The sequence below is a fragment of the Sceloporus occidentalis genome, unplaced genomic scaffold (genome assembly GCF_023333645.1).
Source record: "Sceloporus occidentalis isolate IW3139 unplaced genomic scaffold, rSceOcc1.0.p SCAF_193, whole genome shotgun sequence".
NCBI classification, from domain to species: Eukaryota; Metazoa; Chordata; class Lepidosauria; order Squamata; family Phrynosomatidae; genus Sceloporus; species Sceloporus occidentalis.
Genome location: NW_028317173.1, coordinates 1,540,413 through 1,557,318, shown reverse-complemented (window position 1 = coordinate 1,557,318; position 16,906 = coordinate 1,540,413). Strand labels below are relative to the sequence as shown.

Below are 16,906 nucleotides of genomic sequence, written 5' to 3'. Positions count from 1 at the left end.
AGCTTTGGAGATACGTTTATCTAATTTTAATACATGTGTTTCAAAAACTTTGTTTCCCCCAAAAACCTGGAAGACACTTTATTCATTATTCTAATAAGCCGTTCTAGATAAACAATATATGTCAAAGTGTAATGTGCTGACGTGGCATAATCGCTAAATACAAAAATTCAATTTGCGAAAACAAACGTGGATCTTTTCACCAGAAAGGCCCATCGATGCGCTGACAGTTAAATATAAATTATCTCAGGGAAAACAATACTGCCATATTTGTGACAGGATAACGCTTTATCTATATAAGTGCTGCCCACGATATATGGACTTTGTGAACCCAAAATACCGGCTGCGTTTGGGAGCAACTGGAAAAGTTTCTTATCGTGGCAGCAACAATGGTATGTTCCTGCGTTTTGGACCACTACATGCTATGGTTGCTATGGTAATAAGAACTTTGCTCCTCAATATAATTGAACGGTCCAATGGTATGGTCCAGTTAGTAGGGATATTCCACTGATTACGCTGATAATAAAATCTTCTGAAATATAATTTTCTAGTTTCCCCCTTAATATTGGAGATGAGTGTCTTAGGGCCCAACACTGGGGTATTATAAAGCAGTTTATCTCGCTTTAAAGTATGTGTCTTTTAAATTGTTATTCCAAGTAAAAGCTAGGATCAGGTTTAGTGAAATTAGCAAAATGTGGGAAAAAAAAACAAAAATTGAGTTTCTTTCTTTAGTCTAATCAATGCAATCAAACGATTCCTTACATGATGTCCCTTTATCCGAAGAAGTCTATTTATCAGAAGGGTTTAGAACGTCTTTTTACTATAAGATATAGCGTTCCAATAGTGGAGCCTAAATCAAAGTCTTAGCATATAGATTTTTAGTTAATTGAGTAACATAGTACAGCATGTCTGGGCCTGATTTCCTTTGGTTTTATATCCAATTGAATTATTTAGATACCCCTCCTTTGTTGTAGAGTACACAGTATTGGATTTTAACACACTAAGGGTCATAGAGCTTAGCAATTTTTTGACTGCTGGCTTTGGGTTTTCATGGCTAAATGTATCCGATCAATTTGCTAAATTTTTAATTCATCCAGAGCCTCGTTATAGAAACATTTCTTTTAGTAGATTAATCCCACCAGGGTTGGACTGGAGATGGCCCACGGCATACTCCTACACTCACACATGCGGTGACCAGTCTGTACATTAATGGACTTGATCTGCTGTATGAGAGGCAGGAAAGGTAGGTGACCGCTGCCATTGGGTACCGGCCCACCTGGTTTGCCGGACTACCAGTCTGGACCTGAATCAAGAGCAAAAATGGATGTGTCGATTATACAGTATTAATTTAGGTGCTCAGAAAATAACTTCCCCCAATTATAATATATAATTAGCCAAGGACAATAAAAATCTAATTGATTCTATGCTAAGTTAGGAAGCTTCATTTAAGAATAATAAATACCATTAAAAATAATAATAAATAAAATAATAAATATAATATTAATAATAAAAAGTAAATTAAAAAGAAGTCCCTCTGTCAACATATTCTACACGTATGAGACAAGCACTTTCCGCTGATCCACTGCATGTGTCAAACAAGTATTAGGCCACTTTTAAAGTGATACCTTGTCAAAGCGTCCATCTTAAGAGTGGAATCTAATTGGAGCAGCTGTCAATTTATATACCACGTTTTTTCCCATCTGACATTTACGGGGAACACGTTTGCAAATAAACTGAGAAATGGAACATTGAAGGATCATGGTTGCATTTTTTATGGATTCCAGTAGTTATAGATTCTGGTAGTTTAGCCGTATTATAACATGCATACCTTAGGCACACTAATTATTTTTGTTCGTGGTTAAAACATATGTACGAAAAATTGTTTATATAACCCAAAATTCCCAGAGCCCTATCCAGTTAACTCCCTACAAGAATTCGAGGAATTGGTTAAACCTACTATTAAGACCCACAACATAAGTACATTCTTGGCACATGGTTAACCTGCATTTAAATAAGTATTTAAATAATAATAATAATAATAATAATAGTACATTTTCTTTATAGCAGAGTGCTTTAAAAGAGATATAACATAGACACACCGAGTTAAAATTGATATTGCCCTGTATGAAAGGAAAATAAATAAGACATTCTAAACATGTTTAGAAAGATGCTCCTTGAAGAATCTATACTATAAAGGACCGGGGTAATGCCCTGGTGTCCACAACTTTGGGACTAAATACAATTATCACCTAATTTGTAATTAAATGAATCACACTTAACACGGCTGTATGGAGAAAGGGACATTATAAAGTTTAAGAAACAAAGAAGCAGGACTTAGAAGCAATTTGCTCTTTTAAAGTGGTTAAGTCGGAAAGAGAAGGGCCTCTGTGGATAATCTGGTCCAGCCACAGGCACCTTTAACCTGATCTTAATTAAGGCATCAATTTAATGCATATCTGCACATCCCTTTCTCTGCGTCTTCAGAATCTCTTTAGTCTTCATTAACTAAGTCAAGCAAATGAACTTGGGCTGCTCAACATCCTCCTTGTTCTCTGTCGTGATGCCAAAGGACAGGCTGTACCACATAGATGCCACCTTATGCAAGTCAGAAACAAATTTAACTACAGCTATAAAGTTATAAATCAGTAGCAATAACGTCATTTTATGTTAAATCTTCCAAATGATATGATATATGATATGGAGTGATACCGTATTATTATTACTCCCATGCCTCCATGACTCTTGTTAAAATAAATAACAATAATAATATTTTTAAAAGTATACAAATACATAAATTAATACATTTAATTAGACAAAAAAATGTTACATTTATGCAAATTGATAAAAAAAATCCAAAAAGTCTAATTAAAAAAACCCCAAAAACGCTGCAAAAAAAATTTATTCAAATTGCTTTCCGAAGAACCACAGGAAAAAAAAACATTAATAAGAAATACTTTAATGCCAAAAAAATAAGAATTTAAATGTAAATAGTAGTTCAAGTTTTATGTAGAGTAGACTCTTAAAAAAAATATTTTTTAAAGAAAGAATCTGAATTGTTTAAAACATGTTCTGACCTTGGAAGGAAATATACACTTACCGCAAAAATCCAATTTCTATTCTACACTGAAAAAACACATAACGCTGGTGTACAAAACATGTATTCCGCTAGCAGTTCTATTTCACACCCTTCATTCTACATTGAGAATATGCTGTCATCTTGTAGTTTAATGCTGTTTCCATTATAGAAATAATAAAGCTGGCAGTCTGCCCAACTTAATGTTGATCCGATTTAACTCCTTTAACCCTTTAATTTAAAGAGAATCGACTATCATTCCCATAGCTTCATCTTCAATCATCTTCTGCAATGTTAGTGTTCGACTCTGTAGCCATGAATGATTTCAATAACCATCAAAGTCATTATAAATAAACCAACCCATTCACAAATAATATTGATTGTTCAACTGTTACTAGTCCAAGCTCAAATGAATGTCGGGATGAGTCACAATGTTAAAATGTGTACAAAACATATGACAAAAGTCATATTTTGGTCCAATTAAATGTATTAATTTGGAAGCAGTAGACTTTAAAATACATAATTATTTATATTTTTCTTATTTATTTGAAAAGTATCCATTGCGTAATAATGACTGTTATCATTCATATCCAAATCAAAATCATTAGAACTTCACCCAGAATTGCAGAAGGCTCAAAAATCCACCCAAACACATCATACTTTATGGAGAAAATGATTAATTTCATATTATCTACCTGTATTGTCTAGAAAATCTGTTCCAAAAATAACAAATAAAACAATCAATAGACCTCTTCTTATCTAAAAAATGCACGCTCTTTCTTGATTGACAACCAACAGAAATCGCAAAGGTATTAGCCATGCCATTTCTAGTGGAAAAACATGGTAAATTAAATTATCACACTTTATTGCTAATGCTCATTTGGTATTTTTGCGCAGTCAAGAATATTGATTTATGGGTTCCTATGCTTAGACATCATGCATGTTCTTCATCAAGGGTTTCCAAATTCACTGAACCACTTGTGATAAATGCAAAAAATTATTTTCTATGAAAGCATTTAAAAAAAAAAATCACAATTAAAGTTGTATATTTAATCATGTTACCTCTTTGTTAATTATACTTTTATTTTTTTGCTTTTAATAATACAGTAAATGCTTCTTCATTTTGATATTTTGATAGAGATGTTAATCTTCTTTTCTCACATTTATTGGTCGCGAATTTATGACCAGTGACTCTTTCTCGCTTGCGTAGGGGTAGTTTAGATACAGTCACCCTTAGGCTGGACTCCAAGGGCCAATTTTAACGTTCCTGGAAATATTCTAGGTTTCTCTGCTCTACGGGGTTTGTATAGTAGTATTATAGTAGAGTATTCTTTGGAGCTCTGTCTAGAGAGAGAAGAAACCGGTACACCATAAGAACCAAGGAGCAGTGAAATATGAGAAAATATTTCCAATGAGGAGGACTCATAAACCTCAAAAGAAAAGCCTGAGCGGTTTAAAATGTCAATAAAACCTTGAGATGGAAATGTTTTTCTCTGTCACTGAAATTTTATTTGCTATGGTGATATATTATAAATCCAAGGCTGTCCTTTCTATAGGGAAGCCAAGCTACATAGTGAAATGAAAGCATGGCGGGGAGATGAAATGACTGGTTATTCTTTGATTATGTTATTTTGTGATTTGTTGACCTGTCGGAACAGCTTCCCGTCAGACATCCTAGAAGCATTGCTGAGGTCTTATTTAGCCCCTCGATGATCTCCGTCTTGCTTTACTGTCCTGAACTATATCTTCTCTTGTGAGCGGAGTTGGGGTTCACTCCCTTGCAAAGTCTTTGTAAGAACCCATATGGATGTTTCCAAGAACCAAACTCCTATTATTCCCCAGAAATACTTCTTCAATTCTAAAATTTTGCCCCGTTCATGTTTTTTTGGCTGGGAACACTTAATTATCATGTGACGCTAAAGCGCTTACTGATAGATTGTTGTCATAGAAGCGGAAAATGCTCCTTTAAAGCTTGTATTGTTTTTATATAATCAAACATTCAGAAGAAAGAATACAATGGCTGATCTGTTAAGGTTTAATTGTAGAAGACAAAAGACAATGAATGTTCTGGAGCAATGCCTTCAAAGATGTATCAAGCTGAGTCGACTTTCATCTCACCTGTGGCTCACAACTTAGTAAATAAAGCCCTATTTTTATTGATTAAAACCCATATTCTTGATGCAGACCACACATTGCCTATATTATATTATATTATATATATATATATATAGTTTAAATCTGCCTAGCAAATCTATGCTTCCAGTGATTTGTTTTTACGCCAGTTTGCCCAAATAATTCTGTATTTCATTGGTACATTTTAAACAACTATAGAACAATCTCTACTCTAAATCACTTTATCTTGACTGAAAATCTCTACACAGATCTCTGTTGTCTTTAAGGCAATTACATTATAATTTGATTTTTTTATCCCGAGCTCATAAATTTATTATTTGATCTTTTGCTTTATGTACCTATGGGGTAAAATAACTCAAAATACAATAAAATATTAATTAAAATAAATTTTCCAGCGCATATACATTACAGTTTCACTACAAGACAGATGAGTAGATATTCGGAATTAATGATTTATTTGGGTTCAATGTAATATTTGATTGAATGTTATTGAAAATAAGTTTTAAGTTATATAATGAAAGACTTACATTTCCAAAGTAGTTATTCTTCTGGGAAGTGTATAATAAATAGTTATGTTTGTACTTTTGATTTTTTTATTATGTTAGCTTTAAAAGTTCTAAAACTTAATTTGTGTAATGCTTTTCTGTACTATTTGGAATTCACAAGTAAAATAAAGTTTGATTAACCATCTGCTATTAGTAGAGCGGCTAATTCTTTTGCTTGTAGTTTATATGCAGTTAAACTGAGACACAAGGAAGGCTATGGCATTCCTAGCACCCTATACACACTATGCCCCCGTACCCATCCTGGGAACTCTCTGGCTACAGCCACCTGGAGCCTTCCCTTGCGGGATGCAGATAGGGGGTCCCGCTGAGGTCGGTCCTGCTGAGGACTGTGGCTGTCCCCTCGACGTCAGTAGGTGGCCCCCCCGATGTCAATAGCCACCTGGAGCCTTCCCTTGCGGGATGCAGATAGGGGGTCCCTCTGAGGTCGGTCCTGCCGAAGACTTTGGCTGTCCCCCTGACATCAGTAGGCGGTCCCCCCAACGTAAATAGACGTTCCCGCCGACCTTGTGGGCGGTCCTGCTGATATCCCGGGACACAGGCCATTTTCGAGGGGAAGTGGTCGGGGAGTGGAGCCTTTTGTGACCCGGAGTCTCCCTGCAGTGACTTGGAGTTATTAGTAACTTCTTACTAATAATGGAGATAATCTGGCATAGCCCTCAACAGCTCGGGGTCCTAGGCAGCTGCCAAGTTCAGACAGTAGATGATCTTCTAAAAATGATGGGAGGTTATGGATAGTGCCGCGCGAAAAGGTTGGGCACTTTAAGGCCAGTGGCCACCAAAAAAAGTACGTGCAGAAAGTACATAGCCTGACGTTACCCTTATACTCATGTAGCGTGTAGCCATGCATATCCAGGTGGTTTTTGTAGAATCAACTAAATATCAGTAAGAATAAGGCCCTATCGGCCACTGGCCCACTGGGGTGACAGATGGCCATTCCAGTCCTGCATTATTCCTATGCCTTATGCCTCCTCCATTTAAGTGACACTTTGTGCTTTACTGATCCCCGAGATTATAAAAATGGCATTACTGCCCCTTTAAAATACACTAATGTACTCATTTCAACCAATTTCTTTTAAAATAGGGCTGAATGTGAATGTTCAATTCAGTTCTGATATTGCAAATTAGATATGATTAAATACTGTTTCAATAAATCTGCTTTGATTGCTAACCCATTCGAAGCATGCTTAGACACATTTAGGATTATGGCGATTGGCAAGATCCCAGACACTGCGCATGGATATCTACCAGCAGTTCCCAATCCGCTTTTAAAGTTTGCTTAATCTTGATAAATACATTTTCGCAAAACATTTCTATCATGAATTACATGTCTGAACGCTTTTGAATTCATGGATATGCAATAGTCTTGTTTTTTTTTTTTTGCCTCTTAGGAAGTTGTCGTATTTTTTCCTCTTTGTTTGCAATTACATGCTCCAATGAACTTGAGAGATATGAAGAAAAATATTACACAAATTGCAAATTGATAGATCTGAAGTCTATATGTGTTTTATCCATTCCTCCCGTGTAAGCTGGATCTTTATTGTGCCTCAGACAAAATCCCGTTCTATAAAACAGTATACCCAGAAGTCACAAAATAAGATTAAAGGATCAGACACTGAAACATAAGGGAAACAACATGGAAAAAAAACCAAACTAACAACAAAAGTAAGCGGCCTGGAAATGAAATATGTTTGAAGCACAACAGACATATGAGATCTGCCCTTACACAAGTTTAGTGTAAACGCGTAAACATATGAAAAGCGCACCTATTTAGAATGCTTTACGGTTGTGCTTGTGTGTCAGAATGTAACTACACAAGACAGATGGGCAATGGGTGAGCGAGGAGTGGACAGGACCTAGGAGAGGAGTAGCGTTGCCATACCCAAGGAGGAAAAATCTTTATCCGGCTTTTGACTTTTTGCGCTTGAAGTGGTTAACTAGACACATGGAAGTTTTGAGCTCTAGCGCTTAAGTGGTTAACCATGCATAGCATGAACATTTACACTTTAGCATTGAAAGGTAAAATTACACATACTGTACAGAGGTTTTGCCCTCGAGCGTTGGCTACATTATATCGCGTCAGCTAGGAGGAGAGGCTGCCTGCTTGGAGCAAGTTGTTACATTGTGTCAGTCGGTAAGGAGCCGGCTACAGTATGCCTTCTACTGGCAGAGGGGAGATCAGGGTGCCAGAATACAACCTGCTGTCTGCAAAAATCATCTCTCTTTAACCCCTTAATGACAAAGCCTGTACATGTACGGGCTCAAAATGCATTGTTTTCAATGGGTTTAGGGACCGCCCATTGTCCTTAAGGGGATAGAGCTGGTCCAGATGTCCATTCGACAACCGACTTGACCATTAAAAAAAGTCAAGCTGGTTGCAACCCTCATGGGGATCGTGGGATCTATCTATCTATCTAAAAAGGTTGGATGGAGAGAGGGACTACTGCTAAGTCATCCTTCTACCTCCCATCCCCCTGTACCCCAAAAATCCTGGACATATATCTAATTCTCCTTATGGGAAGCCTAGACCTATCTATCTCAAAATATCCATCACCTTCTCATCTAAAGCATCCCTCTTGATTCACATATTTTAAGTGATGCTCAAACATCTGTGTCTTAGAGATCATAATATAGTTTCTTGTACTTAGTTTTGTAGCTTTTCCTCCCTTTTTTTATACCAAAAGTATATGTTCCTTGATAGAAATGTTCCACGACACAGACCGGGCAGTTGTGACACTTACTGCATATGCACCGCGGGATACAATGTCTTTTTTTATCACATTTAGCTTTCCTTGAGGTTCAGACGATTCATTAATGCTGTGAATTTATCAGGTAATAAAAAAAAATGCTTAAAATGGGAATAGTCACTCACCGAAGTCTGTCAAAAAGTGACAGGCTAAAGTGTTGCCATTTATATGTAGGAAACTTCATTGCGAGTAATAGAACTGTATCAATATTTCTAAAAATATTCAAAATGCGGCGATAAATCCTGTCTTGCAGACATTAATTAACATGTAATATTCAATGATTCAACTATTTAGCATATAATACTGAGAAATAAAAGGCATTCACCTACATCTGGGGGAAGAACATCGTGATTTTAGCAATTAAATAGAAATGTGGGAGATCCTTTTTTTTTTTGTTATTTTAGGCGTTAGATTATGTTTTTTAACATTGTCAAATAGGCAGGGAGAAGGACTTTGTGGACAAAATATTTTCAGGAAGCTCTCAGCTCACATATATTTCTTGGGTAGAAAAAAGTCTGGTTCTGGACATCGATGCCCATGAGGTTTAATTGCTAGAAGGTAAATGTAAAGAGAGTTGGGATCAGGAGAAATATTTAATATCACATTATCTTTGAATTGGTGTGGTCCAACTCCAGCCATTTTCTTCTACCAGAAGGGTAGGTTGAGCCCTGCACAATGAATATGTAAATCTCTGTTATGAACACTCAGCAGTTCAACTCAACTTGAAGGAGAAGACCATTGGAGTAGACAAACCTCATTGGCTATTAACCCAATAAAACACGGCATATGATGAGGCTTTGGTAGGCTTTGGTTGGCTGATGGTGGATACTGTTGCTGGTGGTAGGTCTATCTTTGGGTTTTCTTATCCGCATCAGTACCAATAATATCCGCTTAGTACCAATAATAATCTAACCCATACTTGTCCCCCATGCAATTTCTTTTTGACAACTTGCTACAGTAACAAGACAACATCATAGTCGCGCAAGTATAATTCGATCCTGAACAGAAAGACAGTTCTGCCATTATTATTCAAAAGCGTGCTAAGGAGCCACAATCAAAATGTTTACTTTGCAGCTATAAAGATAATTACGTATTCTTTAGTGTCAGCGGCACCTTACAAGTTTCTGGAATGCATATATTTGTTAAAACAACTTGACAGAAATACACACGTTTCAAGGGAATATATATCGGTTGGCTACCGAGAGCACAGGGTTTGAGATCGGACATGAGAGATAACGAGAGATGCAGATAAGATTGGGGTGGTAGGTGCTCTTTCATGTGATGATTAGGAATAATAACGTGTCTCCTTTTAGTGTATCGGTTTGCGATGTGGCAGATAGCCGTAGTGCACAAGAATAATAACCCACAATCTCGGCCCATTACAATTTTATGCGCGTCACAAATCTTTTCACGGCTTTGATTTAGATCGATAGCAAGTGAATTTTCTGCAGTGTCAAATATAACACGTAAACAGAGGCCATTTGATGCATATTGAGGCAAAAAACCGAATATGCACTATTATCTACGTTAATGTTTTTTTTCTACTAATGTAACTAATTTAAATATCAAAGAGCTCCGGTGTTATTTAAAGAAAGAAGCTCTTAATACCTTCAGAGACCAGAGTATTTACTTTTGGTGCTGACCGAGGGCAGAGCCGCCTCTATGGCCGCCATTTTTAGTACAGAGCGCCAGGATATGATGTCATATCCTGGCGCTCTGTGTCTTAAAGGTGCACAGCACCTTTTTCAATGCCATCTATGAAGTTAAAAAAAGACTCTTCTTCGCTATATATAAATATATCTATAATTATGATGTATACACACACTGATTGACAAATTACCCAGTGTTTCTAGCATAGGAACGAGGCTTTTAAGTGAAATATTTGGTTTATGTTTGTTTTGGGACAGATTTCTTGTTTTGGTTTAAAAACTTTTATTTTAATGAATTATGTATTCTCGGCACAGCTTATATGACATGAATACAGCGTATAAACGGCTTATCCTTTGTCCGGGATAAACATTAAAATTTAATTCATTTGTGCTCAAAAATAACCAGGTTTTATATTAAAACACCCTACCAGAACCGTTATTCCAGATTCGCTGCTCGGGAAGTAGGCTTAGATGTTTTGCTTACTTGTTTTGCATTTTGACAGATTTGTTTTTTTAGTGCAAAAAACTGTAAATTTGACATTTTGTTTTAATGATGTCAGGAATTCCTAGAAAACCAAATGTTCTTTTTTTTTCTGTTTGTCAGTAAATGAGAAGAGTTGGACTCATTTATATATCGACAAAGTTGCCTTCTATCCATCAGCAGAAGACGTGGAACGTTGGCAGACGTTACAGGAACAATTCCAACGCGGCTCATTCCAGTTCTGGAAGAGATTTGTTATTAGAGTGAATATTTTCCTCCTTCCAAATAATCCCTTTCATTATTCACATTTATAATCTAAATTATAATATTTTATATAAAAACATAGAATTTGATGGCCAACAAGAACCATTCAATCCGTCTAGTATCCCATGCATGGTTAAATTCCCTCACTGTATTAGCCTCTACCACTGTTGCTGAGTTGCTGATCTACCACCCTCTCAGTAAAGTATTTATTTTAAAATTCTGCATAAAAGTGACTGGTGTTTGAACTTTTTGCTGACCTTTAAGTAGCAGTGCGTTCTTAAGATGATAATAAACAATAAATACAATATTCTGTTTATATTTCAGTTAATTAAATTGTGATAAAGAGTAAAAGCTCAAAATTTCCAAACATTTTATTAGTAGCCCATGGCTTGTGTTCTATTCCTGTTATTGCTAGTTTTTAAAATAAAAAATAAAAAAAAGGCAAGATAACACATTCTTGCCAAAATTCTCCCTGTCGGTTTGGAATTTTATGGCAGACGCCCAAAGTTTTATTACTTTGAAACCTTCTCTACATCCATTCTTAAGTCTAACACAGTGTTGACATTTCAGCAAACTAAACACATCTGCCCCTGGGTTTATGGCAAGAAACTCAAATGTCCCAAATGTTTTTATTGACTAGGTCATTTTTCACTAAAATTTCACACTTCAAGAAAATGCGTTCTGAAATGCCAAAATATCAGCCGTCGCTGAAACATACAAAGTCACACTGTAGCTATATTAAACCTGCTATTACTATTTCAGTATTTAGCGGTTATTAGAACAAGCCGGGTCATTAAGAATGATAAACAGTCAAGATTCCAAAATGTTTATTGCGCTTTTTGGGCTGAAATAGGAGATTTTTTCTTTTAACTGTAATAAACCGTCGACCATAGGAGAACTTTTGGGATTGTATTAATATGTGACATTGTTAAGAGGACAATAAAACCCTGTTGCCGCAAGAAAAAGATTTCTAGGACAGCCTATGGACTTCCCAGGAATGTTATGCGTTAAACTGCAAGGGTGGTAGATAAGTGGAACAGCCTCCCAGCAGACGTGTTAGAGGGTATTACAGTAATCTAAGACGAGACCAAGGAGAAAAGGGGTAAACTATATGGAGCTGAATGGTTCTTTGCTCTAGTGTCATTGGGCAAATAAAGGGGTTAATTTCTCATCAAGTACCCCATTTTTCTTCTTCCGCTATGACAGAATTAAATCAAATGATCTTTTATTTTTGCTTTGGTTATAGCGTTCAGAACACAAGGTTGTGACAGAGGTCACCCTGTGTATAAAGCCATAAAATATTTTTGCTAATATCTCTCCAAATGAGAAAAAAAACACCTCTAATTTGCATTTTGTTACAGCAATATAAGGAGTTTATTGCGACATGCAGCGGAGTGAATGGATTCCATACATGTTTAATTAAATAAATAAAAGTTTGTCTTTAATAAAAATGCCCCATTAATGTTTCAGCAGCGATGGGAGAAAAAGAACTTGATTTATTTAATTGCTTCTCAATATCACACATTCAAATTAGAATTAGACATGCAAATGTATGCCAACAAAAATTAACATGAAATTCATGATGAATGTGGCCTGTTCAAGGCAGATAATGGCTCATCGGTGGCCGTATCATTTGTCCATTCTGCTATATGCTGTGGGTTGTTTTTTTTTATAAAATAAAATATAGTGACTGTATTTAGAGAATGATTTAATAGTATCATAAAAGCAGATGAATAATTTCAGGGAACGTTTAAATTCAACATGAAAAATGTTTACTTCAAAATACGCAACTGAAAAAAAAACCAGCGTTGACTCGATAAAGATTGCATTATATAATTCTGATCGTAATAAATAATAATCAATATTTGGAAAAAGCTATTGGCTTTGACAGCATTTTAATGAGATTACTATATTTTTAAAAAGTCCCGCAGTCAGTGGGTATCACACATTGTAATGTTTTCTCCATATTTTTAAAAATCAAGTGTTTTGGCCATATTGTACCCTATCATGCTAAAAAGCGGAGCTTCTGATATCTGCTTAATGCTTTATCTGTAGAAATGTCTTAATAACCAGATTACTGTTACAGAATGTATCTAGTATGCAGTGCACTTGATATAATTTCAATTCCCAGTAACAGTATCCATTGAACATTTGAAAATTCCAAGAATTAGAATTTCTTCAAATCGATATTACATGAGTTTAAGTGGTAAATACTGCAGATTCATCCATATATATATATATATATATATATATATATATATATATATATATATATATATCCACTAAAATTTACATAGCAGTTCCCCTACTTACATCTCCTCACTCATCTCCAGATACACTCTAACCCGATCCCTCTACTCACCGCTGATCTTCGTCGGCTCTGATTCTTACATCTCGTGCAAGGACTCCATTTTCTGGAATACAATTTCCATGGGTTATCAGATTTTCTCCTTGCCTTGAATCCTTCATAACATCCCTCAAGCGCTCTTTGGGTCAACACCCAAATCCTCTGTGACGCAGGAGCTGGGTCTTGACACTCCCCGCCCATTTTCCCTTTAAATGGGGGTGTTTCCCATCATGTCAGCGGGAATACCCACTGACAGACGTCAGCGGGACTACCATGACATCATCGGGGCCACCCATCGATGTCAGCAGGATCACCCAACGACATCACTTGGCAGTTCTGGCCACGTCCCGCAAGGGTAGCTCCAGGTAGCCGGAGCCCAGAAGTTTTTCAGATATGCCAACCATCTAATCGTCCATCACAAAGAGAATCAGTTTTACCCCTTGAACCTCTTGTGTAGTATATCCTCTTTCAGTTTGTAAGATTATGCACTACTTGTTATGTCCTTTTATGATCTGATAGCTCAATAAATCTCAATAAATAATAAAAGTTGAATGCGGTCCTCTTTATGGAAGGTGTTGGACATGGCTGGGAAGGGCGCATGGAACATATGCTTACGGTTACTATATAACAGGGGCGTTTGTTGGGCTTGCTCCCCCGATCACAGATCTTTGGATCGCCATAAATGTAACATCATTAGATGTTAGATCTTTCAGTCTCATAACCTTAGTCTCAAAACTTTGGAGGAACAGAAGACCGTGGCCAAAATACATTTTATTGACCAAAATTGACTTGGATCTTAAATTGATTTTTCTTCAAAAATTTTGGTGAGTTTGAGTTGATAGTTCTGACTTACATATAACCACTATCATAACTAACTTACGCCAGTCTATTTAAGAGATAATTAAATCAATATTTAAAGGAAGAATAATTGGATAAACTAGAGGAAGAACTGGCATGGCTGCTTGAAATTCATATGGCATTAACGTTTTCCCTTTTTTTTTGTCAACCTAACTTAGTAAGACTTTCGAACCGAACATTTAAATACAAAAAGAGGGATTCAGTCAGCTTCGTTCTCTGACCTTCAAAATAACATACTGGTTTATTGATAATCTTGGACAAGGAGCAACTGACAAGTGGCTTGATAGAAAACAAAGGCAAACAATGGATCCACTGAGAAGAAAGTGAACAGGATTTAATTGAATTTTTTTTGTGCAGAAATTGCTTTGACCCTTGAAAAGTACTACAAGACATGCAAAAGAAATCATCCACCGAAGTCATATGCATTTTAATGCATTTCATTATCATATAACTTTTATTGTACTTGAAGTTGTTTTTTAAATTATAATTGTAATGGTGTCACATGTCTAGAATTGAACTATTGTGCGTTCCTTTTGTACGATGCAATGGGTTCAATTCCAAGAAGCTGTGTCTTTATGCGATAGATAATGAACGACTTAGTAAAAACACATTTCTTGTTTGATCAGTTCCATAAAAAAGGAAATTTGCGTAAAGGCACCTATTTTACGGATAAGAATTCTAAGGAGTAAGATATGTCATTTTCTTGGATTTTTATTTGCATTTTAGTTGACAGCCTTCTGTTCTAAACCATATAGTAGTTTAATCCCAGTGTTTAGCTTACCTATATACACTATATGATTGTTTTTTCAAAATTCACTCGAAAATTCAATTTATTTATTTATTGTTTAATTCATTTAATTTGTTTGCCCTAAATTACTTGATTATTAAAGTAGAGACTCATGGGAAGGGCATGAAGGTAGAGTCCAGGAAGCTAATGTCAACCCAAACAGGAAGTTGTTACAACTTCCTGTTTCAGTTGACATTCCGATTCTAAGACAATACATACTGAATTGCCAAATAAATTTGCATGGAATGCCCTGGTTTACGCATTGCTGTCTGCGTGGGCTGAAAATAAAATATAAATCAGAAAAATTTAAACAAAGAATAAATTAGTAATTTAATTTACTTATGAATGTATCTCCGATGTGACAGTTTGTCTTCAAATAAAAATATAAATTTTCTTAGGCTGTTTTAGAAAACTATTCAATGCAGCGGCCAATGCTCTAATATGATGTCATGTCCAAAAATTGCCTAAATTGCCATCAAGCCAGTAGTTTTTATAATTCATGTTATATTAAGGAAGATGTCAATGGAGAAGCAGATATAAGTTTGTTTTTCCCATCTTTACAATTTGTCTTGAGCAAGATTTCCGAAGCTCACAAAAGGTTGAAGTCTTGGTCTTGTAACGTAGAATACAACATTACAAATTCCAGCAGGCAAAACACAGTGAACTGTGAAATCCTCTTGACAGCATGGATTGGTGCCTTGTGTTTTATTTTTTTATTTATTTTTTTATTCTTTTTCTAGTTCTATCAACTCGGGGCTCTGACAACGTATTGTTTTCATGGAAGCGATTGAATTTCAATATGTCAGACAAGTAAAACTGTAATGTTGAGACTGTAAAAACAGACACAAGTAACAATCCTCCTGTTTAATGTGGCTTCATCTGGGTTTTGTTGACTTCCCTTCTTCTGCCGTTCTTCTCCAAGCTATCCAACCTTTGACTAAATGTACGTTCAAAAAAACAGAAGCAAATATATTCACGAGCTCGGTGAATCCGTTTATTTCCTTGGTATTATAGGATTCTTTTATAGAAATAAGGTACAGTTAAGCTTCAACAAATCAGGGTAGTTTGTAGGGATAAAATATTAAGTACAACTACAATGTCCTATATGCATAGTAACTTTCATGGCTTACAATACTCAAACAGCTTCAGACACAGAACACAAAGCAACTAAACAGTAAAATTGCCCATTTTGATAATCTAATTCGGCAGACAACATCAGAATGAAAATGCATGAACGAGAAAGCAATTACATCTCGAAAGAGTTATGACCAGAGAACTCTCATTATAATGAGTACAGTTTTTAAAGGCAGCACAGAATGTAGCATACCATTATATCACCGCATTTGAATACGTCCAGACAATTCTAGAACGTCTTTGTCTAAAGTTTCTTTTTGTTTACTAATAAATCACGTCGGAAGGCTGTTCTGGATAACTCTTCCCATGACGCTAAAAAAAATATGAAGCTACGTCATGTATGATTTAATAAGAGTCTACGTATGTCGGAGACTCGCATCTTGCAAGGACTTAGATAGTGTCTTTGATGGATGAGTATGCAAAACCCCCTTTGTGTAACATTGTTATGGAAAACATTCTGGTGGTTGTGTTTTTATTTTTAAAGATATATATATATATATATATATATATATATATATATATATATATATATGATTCGTACGAGGAAGAGGAATGAGAATTAGATTGGGAATAATAAGCTGGAGAATACGAATATATGGAATATATAAATGTTTGGAGGCCCATCCAAATAGTTATCTTAAAGAGGAAGATCTACCCTATGGATTTCTGGTTCATTCATCAGTTGATGTAAAGCGTAAGAGTTCTCTTTACTAAATCCTGAGCATTTTATCCAAATGTAAACACCGAAAAGAGGAAATGTCCCAGCACTCCGGTTAGCTTGATAACCATGCTTTATTATACCCTCACAATTATGGTGTAATGACAGATACATTTAGCTTTTGGCCTCAAAAGAGGGTTTTTCAATCCAATTTA

General features: G+C 35.8%; 1 protein-coding gene across 1 annotated transcript in view; it reads left to right on the top strand.

Annotated features, from left to right (window-relative positions):
• Positions 1 to 313: 313 nt before the first annotated feature.
• Positions 314 to 16,906, top strand: part of CAMTA1 (calmodulin binding transcription activator 1) — a 527,355-nt gene continuing 510,762 nt past the window's right edge. The window contains exon 1 of the mRNA XM_089502107.1: positions 314 to 433. Within this exon, the coding sequence (XP_089358233.1) occupies positions 314 to 433 (120 nt within the window). The remainder of the gene's footprint in view (positions 434 to 16,906) is intronic.